Raw genomic sequence first — 25,701 nt, forward strand, 5'->3', positions numbered from 1 at the left:
GCTGTGCAACAGCTACAACTCACTGGGCTACTTCCCCATGGCCTCCTCCCAACACTTTCTTTATCCTCACCATAGAACCTTCCTCCTGGTGTCTGATCATGCTTGTACTCCTCAGTCCTCCAACAGTCCGCATTCTCACTCTCAGCTCCCAGTGCCTTTTGCTCCCAGCTCCTCACACGCACCCCACAAACTGAAGTGAGCTCCTTTTTAAAACCCAGGTGCCCTGATTAGCCTGCCTTAATTGATTCTAGCAGCTTCTTGATTGGCTGCAGGATTCTAATCAGCCTGTCTGTCTTAATTGTCTCCAGAAGGTTCCTGATTGTTCTGGAACCTTCCATTACCTTACCCAGGAAAAGGGACCTACTTAGCCTGGGGCTAATATATCTGCCTTCTATTACTCTCCTGTAGCCATCCGGCCAGAGCCTGTCACACCTCCTATAGCACTTCAAGCAAATGCAAAAGTGGAGTAAAATTCCTTATACAAGCTGTGCTATTTAATAGGTTTTCTGAAGTTTCAATATGGAGTGGATTGCTTACCCATAAAAGGCCATCTCCCCTCCTTTCTTTTAGTTCAAGATGGCATCTGCTTCTTTAGTATGATAGCATTTGTAATTATGTCATCCCAATCCCAAGTGACTCAAGCAGAACTCCTTGTGTCATGCATTCTATCAGACTTTATGAAGCCCTGAAAGGCACACTTGCCTAATTCTCGATCCTCCCTTCATCTCTAGGAAAATCTAAACAATCTATACCTAAGTTCCCTCTAAACTGCATGGTCGCATGGCTGCGCAGCTGCCTATTAAGCCCTGTGCAGGGGCTCATGGCTACAGCAGGGAGAGGCGCCTCTTCCCCAGCACAAACCTGCCCCAGACTTGGGGCAGCCAGGGGAGAGGCACGTCCCCCCACCCCCAGCCCAGGAGAGAGAGCTGGATGGAGTCCTCTCTTCCAGCCATAGCCCCTAGCAGCCTGCATCCCAAACTCCTAGTCCCTGGCCCCACTCCAGAGCCTGCACCCCACAGCTGGAGCCCTCATGCCCCTACACCCCAACCCTCTGCCCCAGCCCTGAGCCCCTCATCCCCAGCCCAGAGCCCTCACCCACCCACCCACCCCCACACACCAATCCTCTGCCCCAGCCCTGAGCCCCTTCCCCCACTCAGCCCCCCACCACATGAATTTTGTTATGTGCACCAATACGGAGGTGACACATCACCTCCATATTGGTGCACATAAAATTCATTCCACACGAGTGGGAAAAGTTAGATGGAACACTAATCTGTACTAACACCACAGACTGGGCAAGAACAATTATCATTCGTGTTAAAACAGATCAGTAAGGATGGTCAGAAACTTAACCTGACACACAGATACCACACTGAAGTGTAGGAAAGCCTGTTACAGGCAATGGAGGGCAAGATGATCTCCTGACACTTACAAGATTGTAGGTGAGGGGAGAGGCCCCTACAAGTCCGTAAACTTCTCTTCTCCCTCAAGTTGTTACACCTGTTTATTTCTAACCTCTGCTGATTCAGAAAAATCTATTTTCTTACCCACTTTCTTACTACAGTCATTGATCTATCGGATCACATCCTGGGCAGGCAAGGTAAAAATATTTGTTTCCTGGACTGTTCTGGCAGTATTTCAAAGGGGGTGGGTTTGCTGTGGGGGGCAGCAGCAGAAAGAAAGTAAGAGTGGAGAGAATCTCAGGCCTAGCATGAACTTTGGTCTGAAACATGCCATGTTAAACACACAAATGAGGGAAATGCATTAGCCAAAATACAAAGCAAGCTGGGCCTCATTAGAAAACTGTGATTTTACTTTTTTCAGATATACCAACTGTACATGATTCTTATAGGCAGAAGTCAGTACAGTTTCCAGGAACTTAATACAGAGAAGCAATGTTTAGAAGCATTGGTACATGTTTAACAAGTCTTCTGGTGCAACATTGGGCTAGGTAAATTAGCATCCCCTCTCATATCCTGGAATTTGGAAAACTATTAACAAACATGTCCATCCCAAAAATCAAGAAGGGTAGTACAATTTTTAAAAGCACCCACAGTACCAATCCAATAATTCTTTGTGCTAGTATCTGCAGACAGTCTTATCTATAAAACTTTTCTTTACAGACAGCAGATATTTTTAATGTAGTTCTGCTGTATAAGTCATATACCAAGTGGCAATTCATTAAGAACAAACCAAACTCACTTTTGTAGAAGCCGAGGCCAAAATTACTGGCCTGTACTCAAGAGAGATACAAACTTCAGTAACACATTTACAGGCTGAGCCACTTTATAGTGCACAAATAAGTCTCAAGATTTATGGCAGGTTTAGGTGCATTATGGAACACTGGTTTTTGTAATTTTTCACATGGCCAAGTTTTAAGAGTTCTCACTTTCTAAAGTCACTGGCTTCACTAAAAATAGACTTGCAAAAGGAAGAACAAGTGTTCCTCAGCATTCACTGCTTCTCAATAGACAGGATCAGTACTCTTTCCCCAAAGGATTATGCTAGTTCTCCTGGAACAAGGTAGGATTACTGCTGGTGCAAAATGCTGCCTTATAGTTTTCGAAAAGTGTTTAAATGGAACTCCAATAAGGTGCTCTTAAACAGATGGAGGCCAGCTTCCCATTGAAAGATATATATTTTCCAAATTAAAATATTTGTGGCAATTTGCGCTAACATACTGACTAGATCTTGCCAGTTACTTTTCTCGCTAATGCTAGATGTAATATAGCACTAAATATTTAATAAAATACATTGCACAATAAAACTCGATTAAAAATCTCAATTAAGCTAAAAACAAAAGTCATAAGATTACACCCTAGTAAACAGGCTGCTGAGAGTAGTGAAGGGCAGTTAGTCCTTTATTGTAGTCATGCATGTGTGGGCTGTAAACGTTATAAAAGGGCTGAAACTCCATGTCCATTTTACTTCAGCATAGGAGAGGCAAAGAAGTATCCCTGGCGTCCAAGGTTGGTTGCTGACTTGCTTTTGCTCCCAAATCTAAACAAACAGAAATGGTAAGGATCTGTTCTAAAGCAATAATTCCCAGCCCTGCCATTAGAGCACCTCCTTGTGATGGACTAGTGAATTAGCACCTCTACATGTACAGTGACATCTTTTTTCACCATTCTGTGCTTTTTTAACACTCCTTTTTAAACTTTGATTTGTTTGTGGTCCCCCCTCCCTGCTCACGATGTCACATACTACTTATGATGCAGCTGCCTTTTGTTGGTTCCGAATGCCTGTACTTCAGACTCTAGGTTTAACTTAGTGCCATGGAAGCTAGGGAGGGAAGCTTGGACCTGTACACATAAGCTGTCCCTCTGACCAGCTGCACTAAGAGCCATGGAGGAGCATGTTATGAAGTTTGCATTGAGGAAGGGCAGATCCAAGCCCCTGTAACTTTCTCAACCCCTTTAGTTCTCTGCCATATATTCCACCCCACCCATGGAGTAGTGCCCCTCTCCACCACAGTAAGCAGTTGATTAGTCCCTTATAAAAAAACTACCATCATAAATACAAAAGGGAAGGTAACCACCTTTATGTATGCAGTAACATAAAATCCCTCCTGGTCAGGGGTACAGAATCACTTACCTGTAAGAGGTTAATCAGTTCAATTAACCTAGTTGGCACCTGACCAGAAGGACCAATGGGGAAAGAAGATACTTTCAAATCGGGGGCGGGGGGGAGGTTTTGTTTGTGCTTTCTGGTATATAAACACTCAAATATAGTGTTTGATATTATTTGGACTGAGACAGTAGCTCAGATTGTCTACACTACCACTTTTGCCTGTATAACTTATGTCACTCAGGGTGTGAAAAAAGCACCTCCCTGAACGACATATGTTACACCGACAGATGCGCTGGGGTGAACAGCTTCTCCTGCCAACATAGCTACCACCACTTGAGGTGTTGGTTTTATTATGCTGACAGGAGAGCTCTCACCCATCGGCATAGAGCGGCTACACAATCGATCTTACAGCAGGTTTCAGAGTAATAGCTGTGTTAGTCTGTATTTGCAAAAAGAAAAGGAGTACTTGTGGCACCTTAGAGACTAATCAATTTATTTGAGCATAAGCTTTCGTGAGCTACAGCTCACTTCATCGGATGCATGCTGTGGAAAGTACATTCCACAGCATGCATCCGATGAAGTGAGCTGTAGCTCACGAAAGCTTATGCTCAAATAAATTGTTTAGTCTCTAAGGTGCCACAAGTACTCCTTTTCTTTTTGCAAATACAGACTAACACGGCTATTACTCTGAAACCTGTCATTATGCAAGGCACTGCATTTAGCCGTATGGAGTGGAAATCTATCAACTGCATGAAAAAACCTGTACAGATACAGACAGACATCTTCCTTTCCAAAAGCAAACAGATCTTACAGCAGTGCTGCTGCATTGGTACAGCTGTGCCACTGTAAGTTCTCTAGTGTAGACATGGCCGTAGCATTTGATTTTACTATCCCAAAGTACGCAGCGCCACTTACTTCGGGGTAGTCTTGCTGAGCGTAGATCGGACCTTCTGGGACAGGGAGCTAGACGAAGGAGTCTTTATCAGTTGCTGTTCTGGAGTAGTGAGAGGACCCAGCATGCTCACTTCCGACAGAGGAAACAAGGGTCATATTAGAACAGGTTTCAGAGAAGCAGCCGTGTTAGTCTGTATTCGCAAAAAGAAAAGGAGTACTTGTGGCACCTTAGAGACTAACCAATTTATTTGAGCATAAGCTTTCGTGAGCTACAGCTGTAGCTCTGAGCTGTAGCTCACGAAAGCTTATGCTCAAATAAATTGGTTAGTCTCTAAGGTGCCACAAGTACTCCTTTTCATATTAGAACAGGCACACGATAACTCACATACAATGTTTCTTCTTAAACTAAGGTAATGGGATTATATTTTGCCCTGTTGACATATGGTAAATCAGAATAACTCTGCTGAAGTCCATGGTGGGACTCCAGATTTACACAAGTGAAAATAGCAGAACTGGCCCAATATGTTCTATAAAAATAGAGGCACAACAGCAAAGCTAAGCGAAGCAGGAGTCACTGCTTAGTACACGTTGTACGTAAAAATGTGTTAGTCTTCCACTAGGTTTGCTGAAGTTTGAGAGAAGCTTGTCTTTCCTGTCATAAGCTACTTCCCACTCCATTCCCCCCCAAAATGCCCTGGTAACATCGCACCAATTGACAATGCCACAGCTAGATATTTAACTCTTTAAAGCTTCTTCGTAGCTTGACATTCAGACTTGCAGCACTGAAGGCAGCAGGTGTTACAGATGCTTGGTTATCACAGTGAATGGTTACAGTTAAGGCCTAGGCTGGGGACTAAGAGCAAAATGTTATGTCCTCACTGTGAAAAAGTAAGACTCCTCCTGAGGCTGGGAGGTGGGTAAAACGGACCAAAGAATGCCTGCTTTGAAATGCCATTAGAGAGATGAGATGGGTGAGATAATCTCTTTTGTTGGACCAACTTCTGTTAGTGAAAAAGACAAGCTTTCAAGCTACACTGTGTAGCTGGAAAGCGTCTCTTTCACCAGTTGGTCCAATAAAAGATATTACCTCACCCCACTTGTTTTTCTATTATCCTGGAACCAACATGGCTATAGCACTTGAAATGCCATATCAGCGATAAAGAGCCATGACCATCAGTATCAAAGGCTGTATGGTAACTGTAAGGTGGAAGAGGAGTAGGAGGAATTATGCAGTTTGGCAAGCCTGTTCCAACACAATCTAACAAAAGGCTTTGATCTGAGGTCATTGTTTTAGTTAGAGTAGATGTTTGACCATAGTTGAAGATCTGATAGAGCAACATTCCAGGGCTACCTTTAACATCTGGTGTTCGAGGAGTGGAATAGGCATTAGAGTTTTCAATTATATGCGCTGGGTCAATGTTTTCTTGCTCCACCATCATGAACTGGCTCCAGTATTCCACTGGCAGTGACAGCAGCCGCTCTACCACCTACAGAAATACACTTTAGCACACAATTCCCCACTGTACCAGAAACCTACAACTCATTCAGCCTAAAAGTGGTATCGATGGGCCAGAGGACAACAGCCCCCCAGGTGCCAGTATAATCAGATTCTTTAACAGGACACTTCATGTGTCTTACATCCACATTCTACCTCAAGGTGTCATTGCTAATCACCTACCTTGGGTTGTCGTTTAGTGTCCTGCAAGAGTGTCATGGGGTCAGGATCTGGCACAGCATGGGCAACTATTGTGGGACCAAAGACTTTGGACAGGTTGGTGATGTCCATTTTAGTGTCTGGGCTCTGAGCCACTCTAGACAAGAAAGAAAGAAAAAGAAAAGGACATTGAGTAAATTTTGTTCACAGATAGAAAGCCCTGATAATGTAAGCTGATGTCAATTATATGTGAATTTGCAAACAGTCCCAGGTAAAGACTCCCCTGTCACTCAACCCCTGTAGAAACAGAACTACAGCATCATCTCTTTTTCCCTATTTCCAGAACTCCTAACCTGGCTGAACCCACCTCTGAAGATGAATCATGAGGAAAGCGAGTGTGTCTCTGTTAGCCTGAGGGAGTTCACCAACAGCCTGGTACATGGCAGCCACACTGTTGTCTTCATCCAGAATTTCTTTAAATAAAAAAAGAAAGCGATTAGAGAGGCCTATGGGACCATTTTCCTCAGACAGTAGTATGTTCCATCACAGTGCTGGAGAGTGTTAAGATTCTGGGTCCCATGCTCCTGAATTCTAATTCTGATACTGTCTAACCTTGAGCAAGTCATTTAAACACCTGTGCCGTGGTTTCCTTGTCTAAAATGGGGCTAATACCAGTGTCTCAGAGGTTTTGTGTTATGAAGCTTAATGTGTGTAAAATGCGTTGAAATCCTCTGGTAAACAGCACTGTATTGTGATCTCTCTGTTGGACACTGATTTCAAAGATTTTCTGTACAAATGTTAGAATAGCTTCAAGACTGCACTAAACTTGTGCACCATTCCTGAACAGGATACTGACTACCAGGACGATTGATTAGTTCCAAAAATCAAAACATAGGATTATTTAAGGATTAATCTAAAAATATGGGATCTAGAGAGTGAGTATCCACCTAATGTTAGCAGCCTACATGATAAAATCCACAGAATGAGATAGCTGCAGCAGCAAGGCAGATTACTGATCAGAGAAAGTTTGTCAAAGACCTGGATGAGATACTTCACTAACACCAGGCAGTGTTGTAGAGGTAGATCTGCGGTAGGATGGAAGATCTCTTTACAGTATACTCAGTACTGCCAATACATTCATACCCGAGAAGGACTGCCAATTCAGATGGATCTGTCTGAGAATGTTCCCTCAGGCACGACAGCTGCCAATGGCATTTGGCTCGCCTCACCTGCTGCCTCCATAAAAGTTTTGTTTAGCCGGAATGTGAGAATGGGTTCCTTTAGGCTGCGCAGGAAGTCTTTAAGAAGGCCACAGATGGCATGGATATCATCCACTTTGCTGAGCAAGGGCACAGTCTTCCCTCGAAGGAACTTCTCTTTCAGCTCTTTCACTGTCCGGTCACAGCCAGAAATTCGGTATAGGCCTGTCTGTTAGAGAGCAATGCCTAAAGTCAGGACTTCACCTGCCCAAACATCTTGAGAAGGCAAAGTCTAGATTCTTCAGTAAAAGCAGTCTCCTGTCCTCATTGTAAACTGTGAGATCTCTGAGTAGGGACTGTAACTTGCTCATCGTGACTCATGTATTGAACAGCACTGTGTACATCTACAGCATCATAAACAAGAGATCCTCAGGTTAACCAACTGTGGCTCTAATATCACAGCCAAATTCATTTCACTAGCATCCCCACTGATTTCAGGTGATTCTTACCTCACGTAGCCCCCGCTGCTCAATTTCATTCACACAATGAACTATAATGGAAGGAATCATTGGCGGAGTCATGGGCACAAAGTCCACCAGCGTCCCCTAAAAGGAGGAAGAGACTGATTTTGCAACATTGACATTTACAAGCTTCAGGACACTGGAAGTGCTCAGGAGATCCCATCAGATATAGGCTTAGGAAGAGTCACTAGATTCTCATTCCCCAGACCCACAGAGGTAGGTGCCATGGGTACAAAGAGAGGACAAACACTATGTAGTCTGGTAGAGAGCTAAACAGTATCTACCCAGAAATCCTCCATACAACACATTCTTACTCTATAGGAAATGGAGAGCCAAGAACTGAGTTTCACTTAACTCCACAGGTGCAACATGTCTTACCATACACTAGAAGCTTGGGCAAAAGACTCCTGCTTCACAGTGGAGAATGGACCATGCAGCGGAGATGAAGGGAAAGGAGGGCAAGTAATATTAACATATAATAAATCAGATACTCTGGCACCTATATATCAGGATCTTAAGTCCACTAGAAATGTCTAGACTGCATTCAGCTCTTTATAGCAAACGGAAGGACTACTACTGTGAGTGGCCAAAAAAGAGGGATCTAGCCTGAAACAAGCAGGAGATGCTTAAAGACAAGCTTAGCTGTGCCATCATTCACCAACCTGAAAGCATCTTAAGGCTCCAATTTAAGCAAAATAACTTTGCCAATAACTTCAGTTGACAGATGAGGCTGCACTGGAAACACTGATACATGCAGAGCGAGAAATAGTTTCTGTGACTGCTTGCAAAATCAGAACAAAATGCCTCCACCACATATTTTCAGAACCACCACATACAATTCTCATCCCTCCAAAAAACCCACATTCCTACTATTCTTGGCTTTATTTAACAGTTTCATTTATGTATTTCTATTAGATCTGTAATAAAGCAGACAATCCACATAATGCAGCAACAAGTTAACTAGTATATAAGATTCCTGGAGTCCTTAAGCAAGGTCTAGTTCTCACAAATGGGCATTAGCCCATTTGTTGTTGGCAGCTACAGGGTTCAAAGCTCATCTCACATAAAGCCATACCTCTCCAATTCTGACAGGAGTTCCTGTTAACGTTGGGATGCAGGGAAGGGGACAGCGGTCCCGACATTCTGGGTGAGTCACCACACGGCAGTCCCTGCACTTTAGGGACAGTTTCCCAAACTTTATCCGCTTTCCACATGGAACGCATGACTCTGGTTTGATAACCTGGAAATAAAGAGCCTGTGTGTGAGGAAGTGGTAATAATGCAACAAAACAACAGATACAGTTTAGCTGCACAGGTATATTGAATGAGTGTCTTGTTCTATATTGATGGCAAAGCACAGATACCATCATGTCAAATTCGTAGAAAGAATAATGGGGTTGGGAGTTAAATAGGCCCTTGTCAATGGTTGGTGATTTTGCTTCTAGCAAACCCTGCTCCTTTATTTTACCATCTTAGTTCCAGCCATCATGACATCTGTTACAGTCACTGGGACATGCATGGAAAGTTTACACTCTGGATCTCAAGGGCTTAACTGTCAGGTGTTAAACTTCAGCATAGCAGTACAAGAGGTCTTTCACAGCAGAAACTAAAAGATATATGCCTGCCTACAGGGCAGTCCCTAGGGGGGTGCAGGGCCCAAGACATTAGAAACTCGGAGCCTATCTGCCAGGGGGTGCTCCCCCCAACCCTGGCTCTGCCCAGGCCCCATCCCCACTCCACCCTTTCCCCCAAGGCCTCACCCTCACCCTGCTTCTTCCCATCCCCACCCAATTCCCCACACACACACACACACACACACACCCCGAGCATGCTGTGCCCTTGTTCCTCCCCCCTCAGCACCTCCTGACACCATGAAACATCTGACCCGCGGCAAGCGGTGAGAGGGAGGAGGTGGTGGTGCTGGAGGTTCTGGTAGGGGGGCTCCTCCACGCGCCCGCTCACCTCCTCACCCCATTCACCTGCCTCTAGCCTCACCTCCCCGCTTCACCCTGATTCGCCATACCCAAGGGACGGCTCTGCCTGCATATATTCCAGGGCATAGCTGAGGACTCCGGGTCAGAGCCCAGAGCTGAAACTGGCAACATCAGATTGATAACTGACACTGTGCACCAGCCTGCACTAAGAGGGATGTACAGCAGTAGGTCCAGTGAATCTCTTTCAGGACTGACTATAATCCACCCACAAGAGAACTGAAAGGGGAGAGCTGCTCAAGTTCCTACTGCCTGTACACATACCGTCTTTGATACAAATTCATGCAGCCTCATCCCCCCATTGCTCTGAGGAGTGTTAGATCCATCAGTTTCAGATCTGGGTTCCAGCTGCCTACTGCCCAAGCTCGAGTCACTATTCCAGGGCTGTAAACTGGCTGAAAAAAAGAGAGAGAGATCTGTAGAATAATTTTCCAGTCTTCTGTTTTCAGTATAAAGACTATATAATGATTGAGACAAGTGTCCTGGAACCGGCAGGAGATTATTGTGAATGACAGAGATATCCATGGCCTAACAAGTACTACCAGTTGCACCTGGCATCTGTGTTATGCCAAAGGTAGTGCACCCAGCAGAGGCTGTTACAAGATACAACTGGCAATTAATGGTTAATTATGCAGTCTTGTGTTCCTTTCTATCTCACAGGCAATCACTCTTGCAGACATGCTTTCCAAAGCCAAACAAGAAGTATGGTGTATTAGTGTGTTAAAACTGAAAGCAAAGCCATGTTACTTTTGAAAGCAATTAAAATCAGAGAATAAGGGCAACAAGCTTCAATTATTATTGCCCAGGAGCAGCACATCTTGAGTTAACTGAGAGAATAAGCATTAATACAGGCACATAGTTCTTATATTGGATACACATTGAGTTACCTCTAATCACTCTAGTATACAAAACTTTTGAGCTATTACTTTGCTTATGAATATATAAAAGCAATGCTAGAACCCCCCCCACACTCCCTGCGTTGGATTGATCAGAATACCTCCACACAGAAGATTTATGAAAGAGAAGTTTTATCGGTTAAAGTCATTTATTTGGAGACGGCCAGGAAGAGAAAGCTAAAAGCAAGAAGTTCAGCTTTTGTCTTTCAGTTTGATTTTCTCTGGGCTTGAAATAACTATGGTCTGTTTCAGAGGGTCTGAAAGGAAAATGCCCCCATGTTTAAATGGGATCAAGGCAAAAGAAAAAACTAAAGATCCTTCTGTAACCCAGCTTTCAAAGAGAGGTTTATTCTTTTTAAAGAACAAGCTAAATTTAGAGTTTCCCCAATAGCCAGGATTAGGACACCTGAGAGAGACTATTATTTGATTACTAGCTTTCAAGATACCAGTTTAATGCTAATTATAGGAGAAATGGGAAGCAGCAGGTGGAGGGAACAAAGATTTTCTTGGAATTTTGTTTCCATCCTCCTTACTGCATCCTCCTCTCCTAGATATTAACACTTACTAGCCCAGTTAGATTTAACAAATAAAGAGATGGCAGAGAAAAACTATGTGCCTAGTTTATTTATTGTGAAGTTGGTCATTGTGAAGTGTGGTTCAGCAAACAAGTTCTGGTCTTTGCTGTTAACTTTACTAGTAGCCATTAAGATCCCTCAGACTACCCTTTTTCAAAATAACTTTTCAACATAATCACCCCCATTTCTATCAGTGTCTGCAGAGACAGGCAAATAAAGATTCATGAAAATTAATGACAAGTAATAGCATTGTGCATTAAAACCAGGATAAGGGACAGCCTGCAGACATACATATACCTACCTGTCTTCCTCCGGCTTCTGAGATGATAAGGTATAGTCTGAATAGTGGAGATAGCTTCAATTGGGCCACCGTCATTAGGGACCATAAGTGTAGTTTTTGCAACTATAGACTCGTTTCCCTGAAATGAAAGAGCTATATGATTAGTGATGGCAATATGATGTGGCAAGGGATATATAGCTTTTATTGGCCCCAGCAGATCAATTATATTGCATTAATGTGTACAACTTAACCAGATGTCTAATTTAATCTTGTGTCAAATGCCAGAGGTACAGAAAAGGAAGATAATTTCCAAATTATGTGACTGGCATTAGCAGTGACTCCATGAGATGCTGTCCTGTGAAACTGTTATACTAGCTCTAATTTCAAAGAGTATCCTACTGCATTTGGGGGCTACACAAATACAGCCACCTCTGACAAGAGATTTTAGATGCACACAAACTCAGCTGGGTTTACATACCTGGTCCACTGTGGAGCCAATTGATCGGGTTTTTTTTAAAGGACCTGGAGGGCCTTCTATGAACTGTCTGGAAGAGCGCTGAAAAGAAAATGTGTGTTAAACAAGATTGGGGGTGTCAAACCTAGAGCATCACACTGCATTTCCTGAAGGTCTGGGGTAAATTCCATTGCAGTGTTTGCAGATATTGAAGTCCATAATGATTTCTATTTAGGAAGGATATAAAGACTTGTGAAATAAGGCAGCCTAACTGACCAGTAGAAATGATTTAGCACGCATTCTTCCCAAGAACTGTGACTGGCCAACTCAGTGCTCTACCACCAAGACCTTCAGGGGAAGTAATTTTCCCCCTTCAACATGAGGAATGCTATTGGAAAACACAGAGCAAATACCAAATCCTCCCCCAATAAGACAGTCATCTCTTCTGATGGTTCAGTCCCCCTTCCCTACCCAACCCACATGCTGACTGCAAGGTAGTAGGACAAATCCTGAGCCCACTATTATAATGGAAACACCTAACTTTGATTTCCCCCTATTTCATGTTACCAGAATGATGCAGTAGATCCACCAAGAAGCTTCACTCCAAGTAACTTCCGCTTGTAAGCTACAGGTGAGACTAGAATGGGATGTGGAAATTCACTCCATCATCTCCAGCTGACAAGTGAAAGTTACTTCCAAAGCTTTCATCTGAATCCACACAATAGTGATGAATTTTTGGATGCAAAGAATTAAGGATTTATTCATCTAGATAGTCTAGTTCTATAAACTAAGTCAGAAGAAGCCTTCTATCTCTTGCCCATGGTGCAGATTACAGTGCATTTCTGGGTGGTCTGATCTGACTGAGCTTGGACAGTGACCACCAGATCAGAGTGTCTATTATAATAGCTGAACTACCACATGTAGCCACAGTACTACCTATGGTTACTCCTGACTGCTCCAACCACTTAACAGGAAAGAATGTAACATACCCGTTTCTCTCTTTTCTTCAGTCTGACAGCCTTCACCAAAGAGGAATCCCAATCCTATAGGTAGGACAAAGTATTGTTAGCATACTGCAAATATCTTTCAGACTTTAGCCATGTCTTTCATTAAATCAATTTTAAAGAACAGTGGAGCAGCGAGCTTAGGACAAATATAATACAGGTTCATCTTATCATCCAGTTATGGATCTAGTGTTTCCTCTGGCTCCATTTGTGATTTCTGAAGGGTTATAACCAGGGAAGTCAGCTTCCCTCCAGTTCCCTCACCTCTGTGCTCATTAAGATTCTGATAGCAGGGATAGAAACAGAGGTTCAGAATTCTCACTGGCCTCTACTACCTCCTCCACCCCTCATTAGTCATTTCTTACACTCACTGCTCCCTTTAAATTTCATGCTGGAATTACTAAGGCTCAGACTTTAAGGTCAGAAGGGACCATCATGATCATCTAGTCTGACCTCCTGCACATTGCAGGCCACCCATTCCTGTAATGGGCCCCTAACCTCAGGCTCAGTTACTAAAGTCCCTAAATCATCTTTTAAAGCCTTCAAGTTACAGAGAATCCACCATTTACACTAGTTTAAACCTGCAAGTGATCACTGCCCCCACGCTACAGACTAGCAGGGGTGGCCAACCTGTGGCTCTGGAGCCACATGCGGCTCTTCAGAAGTTAATATGCAACTCCTTGTATAGGCACCGACTCCGGGCTGGAGCTACAGACACCAGCTTTCCAATGTGCCAGAGGGTGCTCACTGCTCAACCCCTGGCTCTGCCACAGGCCCTGCTCCCACTCCACCCCTTCCCTTGAGCCTGCCATGCCCTTGCTCCTCCCCCTCCGAGCCTCCTGCACATCATGAAACAGCTGATCGGGAGGTGCGGGGAGGGCACTGATTGGTGGGGTTGCCAGTGGGCGGGTTGCTGATGCGGGGGGGGGGGGGGGGGGGGACGGGACACGACACGGGACAGGACACTTCCAAAGCTTGGTGGTCGAGCACTGAGATGTGGAGGGGCTGCGGACATATTACTGTGGCTCTTTGGTACACTGGTAAATTCTGGCTCCTTCTCAGGCTCAGGTTGGCCACCCCTGCTACAGAGGAAAGTGAAACCCCCCACGGGGCCTCTGCCAATCTGACCCAGGTGAAAATTCCTTCCCAATCCCAAATATGGCAATCAGTTAGACGCTGAGCACGTAGGCAAGACACACCAGCCAGACACCTGCGAAAGAAATCTTTGCAGTAACTCAGAGGCCTCCCTATCTAGTATCCCATTACCAGCCATTGGAGATATATGCTGCTAGCAGTTGCAGATCACTACATACCAGTGTAGGCTGTCTCATCATACCATTCCCTCCATAAACTTAACAAACTTTGTCTTGAAGCCTGTTAGGATTTTTGCCGTTCCACACCAGACGTGAATCCCTAGTTATAACATCACAGTACTCAGTTTTTGTAGACAGAATGGTAACTAGATACTAGAAACCTGATCTTGTGGTATCACACCCCCCCACACTGATTAGAACACTAAATTAGAACACTCATATCATAGGTCTGTAACGAGAATCAACATATAAGGACACTATTTAACTTTGCTTAGCAGTGCAGTGTTTTTATGGTTGATATTGCAAGACAATGAGCTGCTGAAACAATATGGAGAGTAAAGACAGATAATTCTCAAAGTTTGGAGTTACATTACCAGTGACTCGTCAGTCTTGTCAAAGCTGATGTCTGATAGAATTGAGCCAGATTCATCTATTGTTGAAAGTCTAAGAAGTAAAGTAAAAAACCTATTAATCTGTGGGTTTCACTTCCAGTTGACCTCACGATTCCAGGGCAAGTTTACTGACCAGGCAATAGCTATGTATTCCAGTTCGGAACAAGGCAAGACCTTGATGCTATGAATGTAGCACTAATGTAGTATAAACATAATAATGATTTTTGCAATCATTTTAGTGCCTCTTGAGCCCCCTTATTTCTACTATAAGGAATATTTCAGTGCCATTATATAAATCAGTGACATGACGTCATCTGGATCACTGTATTCAGTCTCAAAGGATACAGCAGAAATATATTTTTGTAATGATTTTGAGAGGATATCAAAAACTTGTAACTTGTAAATGCAATTACCTGCGTTAATTAGATTTAGTGAGAAATATGAAATTCTTATAGCTTTCGATAAGAACAGTTAAAGTTTCAAATTTTTCAAACTAAAATAATTTATGTTATGCATTAGATCACTTTGAGGAAGAGGTCATGTGAAAGATCCTGGAATACAGGATCATAGGAGAAAAAAGCTGATGGCTTTGGGGTATTGCAAAGGAAAAGTCAAAAATCTCTACCAAAGTCAAAGATTACTGTAAATCTAGGGACCAGATATCCAAGAGTTTAAGTATTTGTGCTAATCAGTTGTTTTCCTTATGGTCAGGTTGCTACCTTCCCTACCTTCTGTTCCCAGAACCTCCAGTGGAAAGGTGAGGCCTGTTAAGGAAGGCCAGGGCAGATTTCTGTTCTTCACTTAGCTGAATGCTTCCAGATGCATCACACATCAGTAGCTCCCGAATCAGTTGGATCTGCCGCTCCTGTAAAGCGGAAAACATCAGCTGTAGCTAGGGGAGAAAGCTTCACTTCAGATTTATGGGAGACAGGCAGACCATAAGACATTTAATACAGCTAATGCAGGTAGGCTTTGAGGAAGTTTGCTACTCCAACACCATATTAAAAGCCCATAAAGCAGAAACTGGTGTCATAGCTTCCAACAGGTAACAAACTCAATTTAAAGTAGCAGCAGTGAGATTCTTCTGAATTAAATCACTATTCAAATGAAGGCTATACTCTCTTGCAATAGAAAACAATTTATTGAGGTCTTATTAGGTGCCAGTTATTGTCTTCATAAATCCAAGTAGCTTAGACCTTTTTAGACTGCTGAGAAACGCACAAAAGAATTATAGAGTTGAACAATTCCAGTCTGCTGAGGAAACCAATATGGAATCTTCCAAACAATACATTAGGATGAATTAAACTCCATATTAATCTTGCCAATATGCTTCAATTCCTACCTGCAGGGTTATAAATGTCTATAGTTACTAAACCCTAAAGAGCTGGAGAGACACTACAGCAAAAGGCCTCACAGAAAGTCACAAGATTCCCAATAGAACTTCCTGAAATTTGTTGATGTCTCACAATGCTGCAGTGACGCAAGTAGTCATGGTTTTGTGGCTCTCTGCAAATCCATGTAATATAGAATTTCTCTTCATTCCTGCCTCACACATGCCATTGGTGGGAGGCTGCCTATGTCCTCTCTACCTGAGACCAGGAGAGTGAAAAGAGTTCCTATCAGGCTCATTAAACTCCCAGAAGAGCTGCATGTAGCTTTGAAGCTACAAAGTGAACTCAAGCAGTCAGAACCACACTGAACACTCCTAATACTCTAATCAGATGAAGGTGCTTCATGTGCCATTTCCTATTGCCCAGTGTCATTAAAATCAGTGGAGTCTTCCATTTTGTTATATTTAAAGGTGATGGTACCATGGAAAACATGTATAGCTATTAAATATACTACAGGAATTAATATTTTTGTGCCAACACATTTAGGTACATAGAGGGCTCTTTTGTAACTTTCCACATCCTTCTCTGAGTGGACTTATCTATAGCACAGAAACACTCATTTAAGTGAACCTCTATGGAATTAAGGCAAAGCCTGTTCCACACACAAGTCACATCACAGGTAACATGATACCCACCAGCTTCTCAGAGTCTGCTTCAGCTCGCTGTCTTCGCTTGATCTCCACATCCACCTGATTGCGAGCATGTTTCAGCTTCACATCCAGTGCACTACACTCAGTTTCTGTTTTCATCAGAAGATCCTTGTACCTGGCCAGCTCATGATCTGCCTTCTGCCACTTCTTTCTGAACTCTTCAAAGTTCTTTGCCAACTGGATAAACTCTGAGAAGAGGACACTTAGTCTTAACAGCGAATCAACTGTCTTAACAACTCTAGAATCAACCAGTCGATTGTTGGTGACCACTGGTCTAGCTGATGTCCCCAGCAGTTACATCAGTTCCCCATACCAGAATCATGGATTCCTGTTTTACTGGCCATCCAGTCTCTAGCATGTAATGTAGACTTCAATATAAGAGTCGCTCCCCAGGTTTCATATGTTATGCTATATCAGCTTAAAGAAAACGATGACCTTCCTGGCAAGTTGTCATACATCCGGCCAAAACTACTGCTATTAAAGTAACATGAAGACAGACTACATTATGGTCACAGCTTAGTACACCAGAAAGACTTTCAATAGCAGATTCAAATATAACTGCTGTAATATGCTCCAGTAGATGTAGATTAGTATTATGGATGTCTGGAGCTGCAACTCCATTCAGCTAGATAATTTTACTTTCAAATCAATATTTGTATAAAGCCAATTTCCTTTAGCTGTTTCACACTGCCCTAAGGGGAATATAAATGTTCCACCCTGCAAAGCTACAGCAAGAAGAGATTTCACAAGTTTGCCTTCAGCCAGTGTTTTCCCCCCTGCTATTTATGGAAGCAGTTAGTCCCAGACAGTGTAAACTCTCCTTGGGCCCATGTCGAAGAAAGTTAACTATTGGACCCCCCGTAAGGTTTTCACCCCCTCCTTTGGTACTAATTAGCTTACTCTCCACACACACGCACACACCTTACAAACCTTGTAAACGCCAACTTTGAAATTCTGTGTGCAAGAAAATCAGGATGCTACAGCATGATGCATTCTTTCCAGAAGTTCAGCTGGTCACTTCAAGCATCCAGTCAGAGCAAATGAACCAAGTTTGCTCCCAAATCTATGTACCTGGAAGAGCACCACTACCTACAAAGCCATCAGTGGGCTCTTTAGTACTCGGGGCTGAAGTTGAAATGAGCTAGTAGTTGTCTATTCTTACATTGAACAACATACATGAGTTAACTGTGACTTGACTTACGGTATTCATTTCCTTCATTTAGAAATTCTGACTGGTGCATGAGTTGATCAAACAGATTCCGTAAATTCAGCATTGCAGTCTCCATCTTCCTGCCAAGAAATGAAAAGAGTTAAAGTGATCTATCCAGGTTTTTCCACTCCTCCAGACACAGGAGTCATTCATTGCCAGCCTAAGACAAACCTGTGCTCTAAAGTCTCTGACTTAACATTTGTAGCCAAATACAAAAGTCTCTCAAGAATGCAGTTTCAAACAGCTGTATGTTTCTGATCTTATTCCTTGAAAAGGTCTTCAAGTGTCCCCATAAATTGAAGATGGTCGAGACAGCTTTGTACAGAACCTCTACATTTCCCCCATACACACCCCCACAAACACTCCAATGCTTCAGATAACTTGCAATATACTGTAGGGCCTCATACCCCAACAAGACAATCACGGATTTCCTGCCAATTTATAATTTTGAAGGTATACAAAATGTTCCAATTCCAGACTAGGAAGAATATAACTCTTCAAAGGACACCATTATCCATACAGTTTCAGAGCTACATACATAAAAAATTAAACAAATGTCCTTGGGAGATCTTTGGGTAGATTTGGATTTTGCTTCATTTTTTAAATTACTGTTCTTATTGAAAAGATCTTTTAAAATGATGGCCATGGCAGTACCAGTTACATCACAGGAATGATCAAGACAGAAATTGCTAGCTCAGCAGTGCAGAAATTACTTCTCTAATGCAGGTTTCTGTTGGAATGCTTATGAGAACTCTGGCTAATATGTTAATACCAAGTACAGGCAGATGATTATATTGTAATATGTCCTGGCATCCAAGCTACGCAACACACCACCTCCACAATTAGAAGGGTAAAAGCAGTTTACATATAAAGCACTGAACAGGCATGCTTTAATTCCATTCGGCAGGGAAAATTCAAACTCTTTAGAGACCTGCTGATGCCTCAGAAGAAAAATTCTACTGCAAGAATGTTATTCTATATTTCTGTTCTTTCACTCTACATTCTTCATTAGTAGGGACACCTAAAAGAAAGGGGGACATCAGTTTTTAAATGTTCATATGTTCTCCTGCTTAATTCTGTTCATTTCACCATGACTGATGTCAAACCGGTGTTACAGTGCAGAAAAGCCTTATTAGCAAGTAATCTTTAGTTACAGGAGTAAGGCTTTGCAAGGACTGGATCTGGATTACGAGTTCAGATACCAAACCAGCATCAGAAGATGAATCCTCAGATCTAATTTTCATGAAAATGTTCTTAGTAAGGGTAAGGGAAGAGCGTAATATGATAGCAGAATTGTTTTGAAATGCTTTCCAGTGGACTGATTCTCATAACCATATTCCTGGACTTCAGCAAGGCTTTTGACACAGTGCCACATGACATTCTGATAAGTAAGCTGGAAAAATGCAGGCTCAGTGGAACTACCATTAAGTGGCTACATAATTGGTTAAACAACCACAATCAAAGAGTAACTATTGATGGAATTACGTCAGATTGAAGGGAGGTCTCCAGTGATGTTCCACAGAGATTTGTTCTGGGTCTGGTGTTGTTCAGCATCTTTATTCATGTTTTGGATGTAGGAATACAGAGCATACTGATCAAATTTGCATATGTCACAAAGCTGGAGAGGTTAACAGCATTTTGGAAGATACAGCTAAAATTCAGAGTAATCTTGATAAATTGGAGAACTGGGCTATTGACAACAAAATGAAATTCAACAAAGATAAATGTAAGGTGTTACGCTTAGGGAAGAAAAACAAATGCACAAATAGAGAATGGGGGATAACTGACATGGCGGCAGCACTGCTGAAAAGGATCTGGGAGTTATGATGGATCACAACCTCAACACGAGTCAGCAATGCAATGCTGTTGCATAAAAAGAAAATGCAATTTTAGGTTGAATTAACAGAAGCACAGCATGCAAGTCACAGGAGGTGGTAGTACCACTGTACTCAGCGCTGGTTAGGCCTCAGCTGGAGTACAGCGTCCAGTTTTGGTCTTTACAGAAAGGATATAGAGAAACTGGAGAGGATCCAGAGGCGAGTGACAAAGATGATCAAAGGGATGGGATGCAAGCCATATGAGCAAAGGCTGAAGGAACTGAGTATGTTTAATCTGAAAAAGAGGAGACTGGGAGAGACATGATAGTGGTCTTCAGATATTTGAAAGGCTGCCATAAAAGAAGATGGAGAAAAGTTCTATCTTGCCACAGACAGGACAAGAGGTGATAGGTTCAAACTACAGCATAGCAGATTTAGCTGAAAATTTAGGATTAAAACCGTAAGAGCAGTAGGACAATGGAACAGACTGCCTAGGGAGGTTGTGGAAGCTCTTTCGCTGGAGGTTTTCAAAAGGAATCTGGATAGCTATCTGTGTTGGATGCTTTAAACACAACAAAATTCAGCATCTTCGCAGGGGGTTAGACTAGACCTGAACTCTTTGGTTCCATATCCAAAATGATATGCCTCTTAAGAATCAAGCACTAACCAAGAAACTGTCTACAGCAATCTCATTACACCAATAAAGAGCACTAGTGGGTTAAATGTCCTTCGAATCACTTCAGCAGCAGTTCTTTTTATGGGTTCTTAATGGGCAAGTCTCCTGTGGTTATAAAAATAAGTGTAAGAAAAAAATTGAGTACAATTTTTTGTTACTTAAAAAATTTAGAATCAATCAGACATGACATCACTACACAATGGGTCCCTCCACATCAATCAACGGAAGTTGGAAAAAAATTCAAACAGGCTGCAGGCAGTACTGCCAGCTCCTCTATTGGGAATCCAAAGACCTTTCTCCCCCCACTATCCATTTAACTGAAATGCACACTTTATTATTCCCTTATCCCAAAGCAACTTTACAGACATAGGAAGCAGTTCACCACCGCCAGTCATTCTTGTCCATGGCTTTTTCCTCTGCTAAGCCCAACCTGGCTGTGTTCTTGCATACAACATCCTGCCGTCTAGCTGGTGGTCAGACTCTAAGTCAGACTGACCTTAGTTGTGTTTGCTAATTTTCTTTGCCATCCTATCATCTGTTTGTCTTCTACAGGCTCCACACTTTACAGTGATACCATTAATTTATACCTCACCTGACAGACATGTTGCTAGTCAGCCCTAAGAGAATCCTGGGATTCAGGTCCCCATGTTCCAAGGTTTATGTAATAGGATGTAGGTGGCAATTGTGTTTACTTACAGAAGTGAGCACTCTTGCAGCAGAAAATCATTACTGCATCACCAGCCAAACTGTGCCAGCTCTGCAGAACTATCTGAAGCATTCTTATTTAACTAAGAGTGTCTCAAGCACCTCTTGGAACTTTGCAGTCACCTCAATAGTTGGCAAGCCTATCTCATATTTCTGCAGGTGGAGGATTGTTCTCAGTAGAGAAGGATTAACAACAAGTCCACCACTGGACGATGACATGGTATTTGAACATTCCTGTTCTCACCATGAGTGCTTAGTGCTTCACTGTACAGTTCTCTCACCAGTAACATTTATGGGACAACATAAAGGTATACTAGCAAGCCCTCCAGTACATCTATGAGAGCTGCATTCTTAAAGTGTAAATAGATACACCCATTCCACCATAAATAGAACCCTAACATAGTCTAAATCCTACTTTCCTTATTCACAAGAGCAGTCCCACTAAAAACAATGGGATTACCTCAAACAGCGAATACAACCCTGATTTACATAGGAATAGAGTACAGATGTCTAAGAAAGAAAGTTTGATTGAAATTTAACTGTTCCTCCCCCCACCCCCATAAAATTACTAACTTCAGGAGGTACAGTGTTTTTCAGCTGGTTAAATGCCTTTTACCTCAACACCTAAAAAGTACGTAGGCAGCAAGTACAGCTGCCTGAGCAGTAGCACTTAAAATCTACATTCACCAAGTTATTTTCTAAAGGTACAATAATCCAGGTTTAGAGAGGAATGAGTGAAGAATTTCAACCACTTAAAAATATAATAGACAATATGGGGTGAGAGAAGAGTCTGGAGAAGGCAAAATGCAAAACAACATTTTAGAAGGGTTGATACAGTGTATTTAAAGCATCAATCACCCAGGCATCTTCCTAAAATATGATATTTACAGTGCTTTCATTGAGATCCAGACCTAAACATGAGACAGGAGATGGAAGCCAAGCAGTCCTAAGGGGTCAAAATTAATTTTAGTTCTCTCACAGGCTCATTTCAAAGTAATCCATGTCCTTAAAACAAAATACCACAATGCTGGGCAACTCTTCTGTTCCACAGTTAAAAGGGAGGTGCCTCTTCTAGACTATAAATCACTCTCTCTCTCTACACAAGGTAGAGATCCAAAAGGTCTAACTTAAGCCTTCTCATACATTTACAATGTCAATTGCAAAGAAGCCTCTAAGTAAGAGGAGTGTATCTGAAAGAGTCATTAGGATATAAATCTCCTCACTGCATTTTACACTTTATGCATCCCATGAAGTGAGCTGTAGCTCACGAAAGCTTATGCTCAAATAAATTGGTTAGTCTCTAAGGTGCCATAAGTACTCCTTTTCTTTTTGCAAATACAGACTAACACGGCTGCTACTCTGAAACCTAGGATCCCACTGAAAGAGCTACAAGTTTATTTAAACCCAAGGATTTAACAGAATTTCAATTATGCCTCTAGAGAAAAACACCCATGCAGGGCATCCTAAACATCCCGTTGACAGGTACAGGCTCACTCTGGGACGTCCAAAACACAACTGTCTTCCCCTACCAGGAATCCAGCAATGCCCACCACGCAAAGGGGCGTTCAACAGCAAGGCTCTCCCCAAACAGGACCCCGCCTGAGGACAGAGGCGGCTATTGTGGTCATGAGGCTCCCTGAGGTTAATCCACCATTGCCTGATGCGGGGAGGAAGGGTCCGTACAAAGAAGAGTCGAGTCAGGGCACGTTCCAGCTGCGTGGAAGGCATCGCCAGCACCCGGCATCGCCCTCCCGCCGCCGGGGCTTCCCGTCCCCTCGGGGCCGCGATAGCACGGTGACGGGGCCTAGCCGTGCTGGGAGATGCCAGCATCAGAGCGCGCGGGGCTGCTCCGGCCAGCTCGGACCGGTTCCTGCCTGACGGGCACCGACCCCGAGTCTCGGAGGGGCAGTGCGGCGCGGCGGCCGGGGGGAAGGCCCGCCACCACGACACAGGGGAAGCCGATGGGGCGACCCCTCCCCACCAGCCTGGGGCTCACTCAGCGCGGGTACTTGCCCCCACAGCGTCAGCCGGGAGGGGCCCCACGCCCGCCAGACAGGGTGACCCCGGGACCCCCGCTACTCACCCTGGCCGCCTCACACGCTCGGGGCGACGGTTCCTCACGAGCCGGCAGGCGCTAACTGTAGTGCAACCACCCAGCTCCGCGCGGCAGCCTCGCCCTCTGATTTGAATCCTCACAGCTGGCGAATCACAGAAAGCTATCCGCGCCTTCTCTGCCACTCATTGGTTCCGCTTCCACACGTAGAACTGGCACGCTGAACCTGACCTGAACACCATCTTTGTTGAGGGCCTGGCCTCCCGGCTCCACCCCCTGGTTTCTGAGAGCCGCAGGGCGGCGTGTTCGTCAGTGAGGGCAAGTGTTGCAATGGAGACCTCAGCACTTGGGACACACCTAGAGGCTTCAGTGGGCTACAGCCTATATGCAAACAAGGCACAGTACCCACCCCAAGCGTGTTGCAGTCTAAGCCAGTGATTGTCAAACTTTTGTACTGGTGACCCCTTTCAAATAGCAAGCCTCTGAGTGCCACTCCTCTTATAAATAAAAACACTTTTAAATATATTTAACACCATTATAAATGCTGGATGCAAAGCGGGGTTTGGGGTGGATGCTGACAGCTTGTGACCCCCGCTGTAATAACCTCGTGACCCCCTGAGGGGTCCCGACTCCCCAGTTTGAGAACCCCTTACCTAAGCTAATCTCTCAGTTCTACAGCTGCAGTAACTGAGAAAGGGCAGACCCAGGCTTGCTGTGTGGAGACTGGTTTCAGAGTAGCAGCTGTGTTAGTCTGTATTCACAAAAAGAAAAGGAGGACTTGTGGCACCTTAGAGACTAGCCAATTTATTTGAGCATAAGCTTTCGTGAGCTACAGCTCACTTCATCGGATGCATAAAGTGGAAAATGCAGTGAGGATGTTTTAGGGTTGCCTTTTGGAGCTGTTGCTCTTCAGATGAGACATAAAACTGAGGTCATGTGCGCTTGTTGTCATTGCATTTTCCATAAGAGTCAGGCTGTTAGTTCCAAGGACATGGCCATATTTCAACATGGGATAATTATAGTCTGCGTCTTTCCATTCACATCTTTTTCACTGGATACAGTATTTTCCAAACCAAACCAGCTGTTGTACAGACATATGGTGAAAGACAGACCCTGCGCCAATTAGTTTAGAATCTTAGGATCCAATTCTGTAAACACACACATGCTTAACTTTACTATTATTATTATTTGTTTGTATTACCATAGCTACCATCTATCAGAGGTATCCACAAAAACAACGAGGAGTCTGGTGGCACCTTAAAGACTAACAGATTTATTTGGGCATAAGCTTTCGTGGGTAAAAAACCCACTTCTTCAGATGCATGGAGTACTGCCATCGGTACTTCCACTGAAGTGAATGGAACTGTTTGTGGTAGTAACGTTAAGCATGTGAATGTTTGCAGGATCCAGCCTTACAATGTTACTCTATGAGAGTGAAACAGCAGTGTCTGCATTTCAGTCGTGGGTAATGAGAAGGTATCCTTACAATCTATGTTTGTATACTGGAATTCCACAGAATGCTCTAAGGCTTGCAAAAGGTGCTCTATAAACCAGGCTCTCCTAGGCGCCCCTGCAGTTCAGGCTACAGGGTATGTAGCAGGGTGCACCAGAGTGCTGTGCTGTAACACCCCCATGTGGACACTGCAGGTGCAAACTAAGCCCTGGTCTACACTAGGAGTTTAGGTCGAATTTAGCAGCGTTAAATCGATGTAAACCTGCACCCGTCCACACGATGAAGCCCTTTTTTTTGACTTAAAGGGCTCTTAAAATCGATTTCCTTACTCCACCCCGACAAGTGGATTAGCACTTAAATCGGCCTTGCCGGGTCAAATTTGGGGTACTGTGGACACAATTAGATGGTATTGGCCTCCAGGAGCTATCCCAGAGTGCTCCATTGTGACCGCTCTGGAGAGCACTCTCAACTCAGATGCACTGGCCAGGTAGACAGGAAAAGGCCCGCAAACTTTTGAATTTCAATTTCCTGTTTGGCCAGCGTGGCAAGCTGCAGGTGACCATGCAGAGCTCATCAGCAGAGGTGAGCATGATGGAGTCCCAGAATTGCAAAAGAGCTCCAGCATGGACTGAACAGGAGGTACGAGATCTGATCGCTGTATGGGGAGAGGAATCCGTGCTATCAGAACTCCGTTCCAGTTTTCGAAATGCCAAAACATTTGTCAAAATCTCCCAGGGCATGAAGGACGGAGGCCATAACAGGGACCTGAAGCAGTCCCGCGTGAAACTTAAGGAGCTGAGGCAAGCCTACCAGAAAACCAGAGAGGCGAACGGCCGCTCCGGGTCAGAGCCCCAAACATGCTGCTTCTATGATGAGCTGCATGCCATTTTAGGGGGTTCAGCCACCACTACCCCAGCCGTGTTGTTTGACTCCTTCAATGGAGATGGAGGCAACACAGAAGCAGGTTTTGGGGACGAGGAAGATGATGATGATGAGATTGTAGA

The 25,701-nt window shown here is 43.7% G+C and overlaps 1 protein-coding gene across 2 annotated transcripts; it reads right to left on the reverse strand.

Annotated features, from left to right (window-relative positions):
- Positions 1-1,791: 1,791 nt before the first annotated feature.
- RACGAP1 (Rac GTPase activating protein 1) lies at positions 1,792-23,573 on the reverse strand. 2 transcript variants are annotated; one of them, XM_037884105.2, is made up of 17 exons: positions 23,275-23,573; positions 17,985-18,073; positions 16,769-16,971; positions 15,471-15,607; positions 14,725-14,794; positions 13,023-13,076; positions 12,058-12,135; positions 11,601-11,718; positions 10,093-10,223; positions 8,914-9,078; positions 7,827-7,922; positions 7,348-7,546; positions 6,486-6,591; positions 6,143-6,275; positions 5,816-5,951; positions 4,486-4,594; positions 1,792-3,000 (listed from the first exon to the last, which is right to left on the reverse strand). In XM_037884105.2, exons 2-17 carry the CDS (start codon positions 18,067-18,069, stop codon positions 2,925-2,927), a joined length of 1,896 nt encoding a protein of 631 aa, XP_037740033.1. In that variant the 5' UTR covers positions 18,070-18,073; positions 23,275-23,573; the 3' UTR covers positions 1,792-2,924. The 2 variants fall into 2 exon arrangements, with proteins under 2 accessions (XP_037740033.1, XP_043388867.1); XM_043532932.1 differs by having other exon boundaries at positions 17,985-18,069; positions 23,275-23,401.
- Positions 23,574-25,701: the final 2,128 nt, after the last annotated feature.

The sequence above is a fragment of the Chelonia mydas genome, chromosome 20, assembly GCF_015237465.2.
Source record: "Chelonia mydas isolate rCheMyd1 chromosome 20, rCheMyd1.pri.v2, whole genome shotgun sequence".
NCBI lineage: Eukaryota > Metazoa > Chordata > Testudines > Cheloniidae > Chelonia > Chelonia mydas.

Coding starts and splice junctions, on each gene's coding strand:
- RACGAP1 (XM_037884105.2), bottom strand. CDS start 18,069: ATGGAGACTGCAATGCTGAATTTACGGAATCTGTTTGATCAACTCATG. Junction 9,079..10,092: donor ATGAATTTGTATCAAAGACG/GTATGTGTACAG, acceptor CTTTATTTCCAG/GTTATCAAACCAGAGTCATG. Junction 6,592..7,347: donor AACTTTTATGGAGGCAGCAG/GTGAGGCGAGCC, acceptor TTTTATTTAAAG/AAATTCTGGATGAAGACAAC.